At 34.2% G+C, this 12,399-nt stretch overlaps 1 protein-coding gene across 2 annotated transcripts; it reads right to left on the reverse strand.

Moving 5' to 3' along the window:
- Positions 1–7,455: 7,455 nt before the first annotated feature.
- On the reverse strand, positions 7,456–12,046 carry LOC113497501 (uncharacterized PE-PGRS family protein PE_PGRS46-like). Of its 2 annotated transcripts, XM_026877070.1 has the most exons (7): positions 11,918–12,046; positions 11,381–11,443; positions 10,828–10,875; positions 10,456–10,527; positions 9,835–9,906; positions 9,366–9,395; positions 7,456–7,969 (listed from the first exon to the last, which is right to left on the reverse strand). In XM_026877070.1, the coding sequence occupies exons 1-7, from the start codon at positions 11,982–11,984 to the stop codon at positions 7,941–7,943; spliced, it is 381 nt and encodes a 126-aa protein (XP_026732871.1). In that variant the 5' UTR covers positions 11,985–12,046; the 3' UTR covers positions 7,456–7,940. The 2 variants fall into 2 exon arrangements, with proteins under 2 accessions (XP_026732871.1, XP_026732870.1); XM_026877069.1 differs by lacking the exons at positions 7,456–7,969; positions 9,366–9,395; positions 9,835–9,906 and having other exon boundaries at positions 10,197–10,527.
- Between the last annotated feature and the right edge of the window lie 353 nt (positions 12,047–12,399).

Genomic DNA, 12,399 nt, shown 5'->3' on the forward strand with positions numbered 1-12,399 from the left:
AAGTTAGTAATATAACAAAATAATGTTTTAGGCTAATGTAGAGTAGAAAATTATGGTCAGCATAGAGGCAAATGGATTGAAACCTGCATCTGGATTTATGGTGTGTTTGGAGCGTTTCTTTGTCCGACATTTGATTTGGCCAAGCTAATCAAAAAGCAAATAACGAAGATATTATGATCGTCATAATATCTGATATGAAAACTTTTAATCTTTGAATACTACCAAAAAGTTTTCTTAAAGCTAATAAATTACAATATATTCATGACTTCTTCAGCCGTTAAGACGTAGCAAAAGTTAAAAGTCTATGTGTGGATAATAGGTTTAAAACTTCATAGTTATTTAATACTTGTTTTGACTTGTTCTATCCCAGTGGGTTAAGCGTCGTCTGATAAGCGCAAGGTGTAAGTATGAGTTATTGTTGACGTTAAGTTTCTTACTACTTAAGTGGAAAGTCTGAGTTTAATTTATTATAAAATTTTCTTCTGATTTTGAACCATTCATTATAAGCCAGAAAATTGAATAATTGTTCAAATTATTATTGAACTTTAAAGGAGGTGAAATCACGTCAAGATATTTTCCAAGTTACCCGATAAAATGGTTTATAGTTTCTGTCGACATTAGAATAACTTGGGATAAAGATGTGTTATAAACAACCGGGCGCCACAATTTAACATTACTTACATGGTCACCCATCCATGCACCGAACGTACCAAGCGTAGCTTCAACCGTGATCGAGCTACTTGAGCAGTTGCAGCTTAGCCACTTACTAAAATATGGGAATGCCGCCTCCATGAAGACTTATTTCCTAAAATCCATGACAATTCGTGTCGACATAAAACCGATATACGAGTAGGATTGTAAAACGTTCTATCGCGTGTCGTTCCCGTATCGCTCTCGTCTCGTCGACGTCGATCCTATTTTTGTAGACTCCCGATTTTAGGAGATCCAGTTTCAACATTGCTTTGTGTAGGAAATTGTCTGCCTTTTTAGGAAGGCGTTTGAAAATTGACTGAGTTATGTACGGTAAAACCTAGGTGTTTTTTCAGGTATGAACCTAGGTGTTAGCTCAAGATTAAGCAGTCCGGTTGTTTTCGAAAATAGTTTTGTGATCCTGATTAAAACCTACGTTTTTTGGTTCAACATTTAACTTAGTCTTCTTTTCACTAAAGAAATGAGGTGAATGAGAACTAATAAAGATGTAAGAATGATTCGATTTGTTTTTTTATTTATAGATATGATTTGAACAGTCTCATTATCACTAAAATAGGAAAAATATTAAATTATGTATTAATAGGTTTATTACACTTTTGGGCCATACATTTTCTTTCAAACATTGCTAATTCGTATGCTAAACAATCAGAGAATTTAAAAGAAAATTTTGATGAATTTGAATCCCCGATGGTCGGCCCTACAGAAGTGGTACTTAATACATAACCACCGTTTTGTATTCAAGTCGGCTGTCGGATTATTGCGAACTCATTTGATGTAAACCAGTTCATAGAGGTATACACAAATAATGAAATGTAAAACAAATTTTGGGAAGAAGTGTACTTCTATTTCAATTTATTTGTTAAGTCAACATAACTCTTGTTAATATCATAACATCACAAATTGAAAATAAAAGGAGCACTTATGCTATAACCTTAAATTCATATAAATTTGAAGTGTCATACTCAGTTGGGCGTAACTCATGCATAATTCATCAATTTGCGAGTGCATGACGATCAAAAATGGCATCGCTCATCGGAAAAGACAGGTTTAATTCGTTTTATGCACACACGATGGATAGTCGATACTCAGACGAACATTGACTTATATTTGTTATCCTCTGTGAGCCATTAGAAAAATATAATAACTATTAGACTTTATTTGTTATGAATGGCCAAAAACAAATATATTCCCATACCTATTTGGGTTTGGTACTCAAAGGGTGAAATACAGTACGCTGTCTGTCCGTCTATCACGAGGCTGGATCTTATCAACCGTGAGAGATGAACCTTCACAGACAGTTGAATTTGCACAGATAATGTACTTTTTTGTTGCCGATAAGAACAAAAATAAAGATCGCGGCTAAGCAACGTTGTTACGGTGATAATTGGTCGACCAATTTCGTTTGCAAATACGTTTAGTTTCTTAAGCCTATTGAACTTGAAATTATTATTCAATTTTATATTTACTTACGTTCCTATTTATTAAAATTATTCATTGTCCGTTGCGACAAAAAAAATAATGTGAGAAGTCGTAACCACTTTCGTTAAACGATCAATTAATAAATCAAAAAGCGTTTTAACATGCGCTGCAAAAACCCTCTTCACATTCTACCCAGACTTAAAACCGTATCTCTTTGAACTAAAATCCTAACCTAATATTCAGTCTAGCCTTGACTATTTAAAGCTCGAGTTGACAGCTTATGTCACTTCCAGCCCCTCTGTTAACTAAGAAGAATAAGGTAAGAATAGATATAATAGTACGAGTTTAACTTTCTAAACCGAGTTTGATTCATTTTTGTTTTGTTTCCTTAGTGTTTTTGTTAATTTACTTATGAAAGAGAGTTGGTGGAATAGATGAGACTTTTATTTTAAGCCTGAACTGACTCACTATAGCTTACAATCTTATAGCTTGATGAGCATTCGAGCTTAAGGTTTCAATACAAAAAAAAAATACTCATTGTGTAGTTGCAAGCATAGTTGAAAAAATTTAAGGTTAATCTATGGATATGAGTATTCCCTATTTGGACGTCTCTGGAGGGATAAACTGGAAAAATGATGACAAGAATTAGTATATGTTTAAAATTATGCTTTTTGGCAGCTGTTTAGTTCAAAAAGATTTTCCAAGCAAACTTAAAGTTTTCATTTAAACTTTTTAAATTTTTAACGTTCTCTACCCGTGGCCAAGTTATAAGAGTCAGTTCGTCTATCACAAATGTCTATACCAGAGCATCCTTGTATTACATTACTGCGATTTCAAGAACTAACTGGATTTGACGTAGAGTGGTGAGAGTCTCAGTCTGGGCTTTGCTGACTCGGATTGTGTAATAAAGTTTGTGATCTGATTTACTGGCTTAAAAAGAGGCTGGATGAGAAATATGCTGGAATTAAATATAGGGGAAATGGCATCGGTTAGTATGTTTTAATTAATGTATGATGATGGCCATTAATGTATGCAGAGAATTGAAATTCTTAATTCGTAAAAGCCCTAACAGGGATAGAAGATAGATTTTTTCATCGAACACAATTAACTAAGGAAATTATTTGATAGCAATTTGATGAAGGGAAGTGAACGTATGCAGAAGTTAAAAAAAGACATCTGCTCTCCTTTTTCATTATAGTCACACGACACCATTTATGAGTTAGAAAGAGCGACTAACCACCAAAAAACCATTTTTCAATTAATAAAACAATCACATTCAACCTAAAATCAGGATAAAAGGAATAGCGATTGCTTTCAAGAGCACTCAAAGTACTCAAAACGATTGAATACCTACCTCAGGTTGAATCTAGAAGGCAATTTAAAAACCAGACTTATTGGTTCCCGCCTCTCACTAATTAACTTTGTTTCTGGTACCGATAGATTTAAATGTCGGCAGCCGGACTTTTAATGGATCGCCAAGCTTGGATTACTTTAAAGTTTTTATGGCTATCCGGGATTATTTTTGGGAGTTGGGATGGTTGGATGATTTTTCATATTTGTCGTGGTAGAGGTGCATGTTGGTTGCTTCAGTTAGTATCGTTAAAGCTTATACTGTGAGCTTGTAGTTCTATCTTGGCACAGGCCTTTTCATTGGCTGGGGATGTATGAACATTGCTCACCATCTCGCTAGCTCATTGAGCAGGGTTGGCAATTTATTTATTTTTTACTATATCTGGGGACCCGGTTTCCTCATGACATTTTCTTCATTTGTTCCTTTATCAGTTGTATAATAGAAAAAAGAACATAACTTTGTTAAAGACACTTTATTACTTTATCTGAGTCAAAATTGATTTTTAAACTATTTATAACCATTCCGTTCAAATATTTACGCAAAAATTTACATATAACGACATATTAGGTACGTTTTGCCCTAAGTCGGTTGAACCGCAAAGGTCTAAAACCCGTTTCAGACAAATTAAAACATACTAATCGCTACAAAAAGGGAAAAATGGTGCCCAGCATCAATAATTCGTAAATCAACAATTCTCATCTAAGGCTTTCTAAAAGCTAACACTCACAATTAAAATATGTAAATAGGCACCGTCAGCAAAAAAATAATTCCAAATAAACCTTCACAAAGCTTTTCGGGATTATGAAACGATTCAGGGAGAGTACCTACTTGTTTTGTTAAAAGCCAGGGCAGAATCAATCGTGTTTCAAACATTTGGATCAATTGATTTTTTTTCAGCTAGCTGGCCGTGACTTTTGTGTTTGTAAATAAAATAAATTGGCGAGATCCGACGGCTTTTTTATTAATAAAAGTATAAAATATTTCAATGTTGACGTACTTTTGGTAAGAATTTTCACCAACATTGTTTTGTATGTACAAAAGTACAATTGCATTTCCTAACTGGAAATCCACTATGTTTTCTTTGACATTGAAGAAGGACGAACTTTATCCTAATTAAATTTAAATTAAAATGATCGTCTCGGATTTCCCGTTCAATTTGCACAAAAATCGTACCGAAACAATTTCATTAAATGAGAAACCGATTTTACACCACTTATTTTGGTTGAAAGTTCTAAATGTTCCAATTATTTTATATCCTTTTATCTAATCGTTTTCGTTTCATTACCGGGAAGAAATATTTCCCAAACCCACAACACGACAACCTCCTTTTTTCTAAACATCTGCCTTTTGTTTCCTTTTCCAAAATTCCTGAAATTCCAATATCAATTTAACAGTTTCCTATTTGTATAAATTGAGGATTCATTTAGCTCTACTATACAGCAGTAACACGTCTAGTAATTAATAAGTTATGTTATGGGGTGTGCGTCATTAGCAGGCGGCATTGTGATTGATTGCCTTTGCCTGATATGAGCCTAAATTAGTCGACGTACAGAGTATTTATTAACTGCTGAGTTACTAAGAAAGGGTTTACTACTGAAGGAGTTTTGTTATACTAAAAAAAAGAATTGAAACATGATTGGGTACAAGTAAAAATATATTTTGAAAATACATGACCTAATTTGTAGTATTTGATGTTTAAAAGTATTCAAAGGTCGTTTGGAATTTCTGAAATTACAACTTGTTTCGATCAGATTTCTTGTTCTGGATGTCGGTTTGATTAAACCTGTCTGCTTCCACACCAACCAATTTATGTAGAGGTCAGCGTTCGGATTCTGCTGAACACAGTATTTTACATAGAGTCACTGTCTATCTAATCTTCTGTGAAATTGGAGGACCAACCAGTCAACAGTAGCAGACAATTTCAGTTACTAATTGCCTTTGTGTCTTTACTGTGTGATGTTGTCTTGAATCGTGAAATAATTTTACAACTGCATCATCATCCAAAATTCTCAGGTAATAATTTACCAAGTTACACCGTCCGAAGTATGCGAAGCACTCTTGTATATGCGAAACAACTTGAAGCACTTTGTTCCCGTACCTGTGATAAATGGATTCATAAGCAAAAAGAGTACCGTTGCCCATGCCCCGGAAAATTGTATAGTTGTTACCCTATAAATCTACAAGGGTGGGGTAGAGAAATTTATGTCAGTCTAAAAATAGAATGTGCATATTTGGGTGTCGACAAACATTTGCGAATCCGCGGTGAGAGGGTCATATTTTGTAGTTTTTATTATCTGTGTAAACAAAGTATTCAGGATAGTTTATGCGCCTTCGTATCTTTCAGGTGTTTTTGCTTCTCTGTCATATTTTACTTGCATAAAAGAGTTTTATGGCTTTATATTTTTTTTCGTTAGAGTTAATGTGACGTAATTGATTGACACTCAACGTAAGACGATATTGTGTGGTCAAGCCGGTTCTAGATTGAGTTTGTTACTTGATATCTTTGGCCACTCTTAATGGTAAAGTACTTATACTTGTATTGAGTGATATTGTATTAGATGTATGGGGTCCATGACAGTAATGAAAACATAATAAAGTCGTAAAAAATTGAGTGCCTTGAATTTATGTGAAGGCAATATTGAAAACTCGCTACTATGAAGTCATTGCTATAACATTTTCTAAGTTCACAATAAAATAAATGTCAAAAAAACAAGTATTTTGTAATCATTGGGTTTATTCTGTAGCCTAATGAAAGGTCATATAGCAAAATAGTTATCTTTCGTAAGGATAATTTATTGATACAACAATTTGCTCATGGGTATTTATCGGGATCGCCTCACTAGTTTCAGACTCAACCGAAGTCCTAAATCATGAGCCGAAGCAGTAGTGTGGTTGCTGGTCAAACTAGTCAGGCGATTCTGGGAAATCAGGCATGCCGTTGTATCATTTATAATATTAGCTCTTGTCGGGTAAATACTTTCCATCCTTCTCTATTTCATGCTAGATCTTGGATCTTCTTATTTAACACAAAACTTCAATCAATTCCTAAGAAAAAAAGGAATCTTGATGAACAATCAACTAAACACACGAAAACCATTCGGAAAGAGAGATGATAGTAGGCCCTCAGACATAAATGACACACCTAAACCAAATGGGGACAAGAATTAAGCGTTACCAGCATAGTTCCATAAATGAATACTTACTTTACGTATTACAGTCATGTACATCTAAAGCTCAGTTCTCATAAAACGTGAGCCCCGTTTAATCCCCATTCAGTAATTACTAACAACAATATGTCTGTTCTCTGCTTACCATCACATCAGTAATCTGTTGCACGAAGCACTGAGTTATGAGATCCTTGTGTGTGTGATGTACATATGTGACACTAGGCAATATGGCCGCAGTACACTTTATTGGATTTCATTGTCACTAATTATAATGAACGAAGAAGTTTGTGTAGGAGTGATAGATTATTTAAAAGTACGCATAAAACTATAGTTTATTAAAGTGCATTTGAGTGGTTAAATGTTTGTAGCTAAGTAAAAGTAGACAAACATGAAACATTTTATTTTGAAAAATTAAATTTCATTCGAAAAATCACTTAAATATGGGATTAGCTGCTTATAATTTCCCCTATATTGTTGACAAGTCTTGTCATGGAGAATTTTATGCCACTTCAAATCAATAAAACAATAAGTAATTGATTAGGATTTAATAGATTTTTTTAACAGTAATTTGCGCAGGTTTCAGACGCAAGCTGAACATAATATTTCTACAATTGACTTTTCCAAAGCAATCATTTTACTCATAAATAATTAATATGAAAGTCACAATAAATCAAAATATCCCAAGCCTTCGCCTACGATACGTTCACTAAGTTTATTTTTATTTACCTGTCTCCCTCAGTGATTGATAGCCGTATAAAGTACTGCAATCTGCTGCACAAAGCGATTGAATTATGAGAACGTGGCTTTGACAGTCGGCAATACTTCGAGAGAGTAGGCATTGTGTGGTGAAATGTATGCTATCATAACCGATCGAAAAGTGGCGAGAAAAACCTCTTTTGAAATTAAATATTCAATAGACATCCAAGCGAAAAGGTTATTGAGAGCTGATTAAAGCAGACAGGGTTTCTAAACAATAGGAATCTTGTTATTTGAATTTTTGGTGACTAAATGTTAGGATTAAATGAAAAACGTTTGTATTTAAAATATATTTTTCCCTTGGGTTTCGTTTTAAAAGTTTTAATTTATTTTTACAATATCTCAAACTTAAAATTTAGCGTCGTTGTGAGATCAAATACAGTGATTTAAGTACTATTGTGCAAAAATAATTTATTGTTGAATGTAAAAAGCTTCGCATGAGACACAATCCTTTAATACTAATGACAGGAAACTACATTTCAAACTTCACAGACTTAACTGCACAAAAAATCCAGTTTGCTGATTGCTCCACAGCATTAACGACCGATTCCAAATAAGCCCGATTCTGAAACAAAAGTTAGTACCTACAGTTTCAAGTGCAAAATGATTGGGGTTTCTAACATTGTCCATAACTTAGTTAGCACAACCTTTAATCTGGCAAGGCGCATCCGCTGATGGTTTTCCGATTCTATTAGCCGCAAAACGGAGGCGGTGGAGCTTTGATTAAGCGGAATGAGTGAAGGAAATGACCTACTTATTAAGAAGCTTTACTTATACCGGGATGTTGGCATCTTTGGTTTTTATACGGTTTTTATTTTGTAGGTTGATCCTTGAATTTGAAACGGGAGTTCTAAAAATATTACCATTTGGTAGTATTTTTCGACTGTGTCCCGTGAGGGGTTTTAAAAGAACTCAATCCCTTCTACCCAGTTGTTGGTCAAAGTTTGCTTTAAAAGTCAACTAATGGGGATAGTGGTCGAATATTTGGACTGCCTAAACTCTTGTATTCTCACTTTTTACTCACTGTAAGCTTGGCCCACCTATTTATCCATCAGCATTATCCTATTTATCTACCTACTAAATTGACAAATACTATACCATGACTTCATGTACTTCAGGTTTAGTGATGTCAAAAGAGAATGTTATAAGATCTATTTATTTTCCTATTGTAATAAGAATTGGATCAATTATCTAATCTTTGTATCAGACGTAAATGTACTATCGAATTTCGTAACCCGAGGGTCCTAATGGAAGCACGTGTGTTCGCAACAGTCTAAAACTTCGAGGAATCGGGGAAGTGGGTACCAAAGTTTGTCCAACCATACTAGGTATTACGTATATATCCCGAACATAGTATGGAACAGATGAAGTAGATAAAGAAAATATACTACGGTACAATGAGTACCATTGACCTTAGAAATGTACATTGAAGTAGAGATTATTTTTATCTGAACACGAGTGAAAGAATTATGTTATAGTTTTTGAATCAATTCGAACGATTCACATAGCTTTGCCTGAACTAAATTCAAGCATTAATTGTTATATATATCAAACAATGGAACGCGAAACAATTGGAGAACTCGCATTGAGTGCGCACATAGTAGGTCCCTTGATTGAATATACTACCCTCGTCAATTTCACATCTCTGTCAATGTGGATACAATGTTTATTCGTTGTGGGTATACAAAAGTACGCTCACTTTGGTGTATACAATTGAAATAAACCGGTCGAATGCGAGTTACACTTGCGACACTGACGGTTTCCTACAAATAGGCTAAAAAAATATATGCAAAAAAAATCGGACCGAAACTTAGCAGTTTAGTTGTTCTTTCTTGACACAACCAAAATTAATCATTTGAAAAAATCTCAACTGACTGTCGGACAGACATCAGAGTCTTAGTAATACTGTTGTAACTGTATGGGTATTGGAACCTCAACTAAGAATTGCAGTATATACTTACTGCCACCACCGCCGCCGAGACCGGGTAATCCTGAAATTATAGAAATTGAACAATTTATTTATTATTCTAGCAACTATAGTGAAGACGATTCATTTTTAAATGACGCAACTGTCTAATCACGCGTATTTAACGGATTTTTCCGAATAGTATCGGACTCAACCGCATTCCATAATCATGAGCTGAAGCGGGTTCGCAACTCGAACCCGGTTCATCATTTAATAACATCCTTAAGTTAAAAATGTGTTGAAGTAGAGCCCAGTAAGTCAAACAAATACACTTATGATTGCACAATTACCATTATTTCCTCAGGCAGTTTGATCTCCTTATCAATGATAGGTACCTAATTGTAAAATCTGAATTGAATCACAAGCACAGTAGAGTAAACTACTGTCACAAGTGGTGGTTCTGACGATCAGAGAGAGAGAGAGATATAAAGTCCATATATAGGTAACATGCAGTATGTACTTACCGCCGCCTGCTAAGTCCTTGACCATGGACAGATATTTCATAGGCCCACCACCTCCCATAATTCCACCCAAATCTGTTATATTCAAAACAACCATTATTATTTCTTACAAAATTCTAAATTAAGGAACCATGTAGGGAATAGGGGATAGTTAAAAATAATATATATTTAAATAATATATAATTTATTGGAGATGATTGGAGGAAATAATAATTAGGAATATCCTAGTGAGGTAAGAATTGTAATTTAATAATTGTAATAATTTTAAATTATCGGTTTGTAATTAGCTATCGTGTGCACTTGAATATTGACACAGCCTGCGATATATTCGAATTACGAAACATCCTACTCGAAGTGTAGGCACTGTTGCAAGCACGAGTGTTCGGAACAGTCTAAACTTTGAACAATCGGGAAAGTGGATATCTGATGTTGGTTCAATCATACTGGGTATTACATATATCAATAACTATCTGATAAAATACAGAACTGATAATTTCATAATATGTTTCTTATGTTCTGTGCCTAATGGCCTGGCGAAGTGCGAAGAAAGTAAATAAAAGTTTTGGTTTTGACTGCAATAGAAATATTTAAAAGGGCCATAGTGAAAATGCAATATGTACTTACCGCCGCCTGCTAAGCCCTTGACCATGGACAGATATTTCATAGGTCCTCCATCTCCCATAATTCCACCCAGACCTGAAATATTCAAAACAACATTTATATTATTATTAGGTAATACGAATACAGATAGATAGACATTTCTTCTCCGGGTAGTCAGATACTAAATGTCAACTCTAGCGTTCTCAAAAAAATACATGTAAAAGAGATTATAAATCCTATTTGCAGAATAAATGATTTCATTTCATTTTGTTGATACAGTATAGAATGCATTATAGTTATGGATCTCTAAACTTAATCATTATAAGTGTTACTTTCGACTTTTGGAGGAAAAAAAACTAAATATCCACAGTTAACATGCAGTATTTAGGTACTTACCGCCTAGCTGATCCAGCATCCCGGTAGGTCCACCCTTCCCCATGAGCCCTGTTATATTTAAACCAAACTTAATATTCAACAAAATCCTAAAATACAAATAAATTTGTGGGTCAATTTATTTGTCACCCAAAAATTTATTACTACTTAACATCGTTTTTTATTTTTATTGTTTAATTGTTATGACAGAAATACGTCACCGGTGAAAATTTCAACTTTCAGCTGTTAACGGTTCACAAGATACAGCCTGGTGGCAGAGGGACTATTCCGATTTTACGTAATGAGTGCTCGGACTATCGCACTATCGCACTCATTACAATAAAATCGTCAATCGAACCATTTAGATTTTTTCATCAGAAGTAAAAAAAAAAGTACATAATTACAACTACTGCCTTGAATAATCTGATTATGCATGAAGTTGGAACAAAGAAATTAATGATTCATTTTAATGTTTAATTATTATACTACAATCTAAATGTAACTACAAGTGTTAGTTATGAATGTTGGAGAAAATAAAATAGTTCAAGTTAAGTAAAACAGTGCAATATGTACTTACCGCCTGCCATGCCTGTTGCCTGTGATATAATTGAGCTAGGTCCATCCATTAATCCAGCAGCATCTATAATATTTACAACGACATTAGTCTACATACTAATAAGTTTGAACGCCCCTGCACGGAAAGCCGAGTTGTTGAGGTCACCACGCCAAACCCGCTGTGCGTGTCGTATCGCGGGTTCGATCCCCGCGTAGGACAAATATTTGTATGATCCGCAAATGCTTGTTCTGAGTCTGGGTATCTCTGTGCACGACATTTGTATGTTTGTTCTGAGTTATTTTTGCTGATTTGAAAGATTCTTTCAGCGTTAGATAGCAAAGAAGGTTACTGTGTAGGAGCACAGCAGCTATGAAGTGTGTTACAAAAAGGAGAAGAAGTTGTGTGCAATGTGCATGCTGTGTATCACTTCTAGAATAGTCCACGACAGCGTTATCGACCTTTAAAGGTTGACTCACAATATTCTTCTTAAAATTAAGGACCACACAGAATATTTTGATAGATTTTAATATGTACTTAATTAATGTAGCCATTACATACCTGCTCTACTGGTCAAAATGCCCAATAGTAGTATTAATAAAAACAGATCCCGGCGTTTGGCACCCATCTTCAAGCAAGTGGACTGGCAATTGAAAATCGAATCCAGGTATTTAAAGTGGAAAAACAATTACAAACACTTAATTCGTGACAAATTAATTCAATAATAGTTTTATTTTATTACCAATATAATATTTTCTTTACGTACATTTTTTAATGTTTATAATCGTGATTCACGTGTTTTCGATTAGATAAGAGTAATTTTTTCCGCGCATGGTTTTAGTAGTATAAGCACATAAAAAATAAATGTCACGTGTTTTTATTCAGAAAATGTCAACATGCGATGTGTATTTTAATACTTTTTTACTCATTTCGATACTCGATCTAAGTTTTTTGAAAAAAAAAAACAGATTTGACAACATATAAATTTCAAAAAAAATATGATAAATAATCTTACGACTAGAGAAGTAGACACGGTGCCTTAT

Source organism: Trichoplusia ni, chromosome 9 (genome assembly GCF_003590095.1).
Source record: "Trichoplusia ni isolate ovarian cell line Hi5 chromosome 9, tn1, whole genome shotgun sequence".
In the NCBI taxonomy this organism is placed as follows: domain Eukaryota; kingdom Metazoa; phylum Arthropoda; class Insecta; order Lepidoptera; family Noctuidae; genus Trichoplusia; species Trichoplusia ni.

What these genes read in the sequence shown, in the direction of transcription:
- LOC113497501 (XM_026877069.1), bottom strand. Translation starts at nt 11,984, where the DNA reads ATGGGTGCCAAACGCCGGGATCTGTTTTTATTAATACTACTATTGGGC. An exon ending in CATTTTGACCAGTAGAGCAG is followed by an intron (nt 11,444 to 11,917) that starts GTATGTAATGGC and finishes TAAATATTATAG; the next exon opens with ATGCTGCTGGATTAATGGAT. An exon ending in GATGCTGGATCAGCTAGGCG is followed by an intron (nt 10,528 to 10,827) that starts GTAAGTACCTAA and finishes TGAATATTTCAG; the next exon opens with GTCTGGGTGGAATTATGGGA.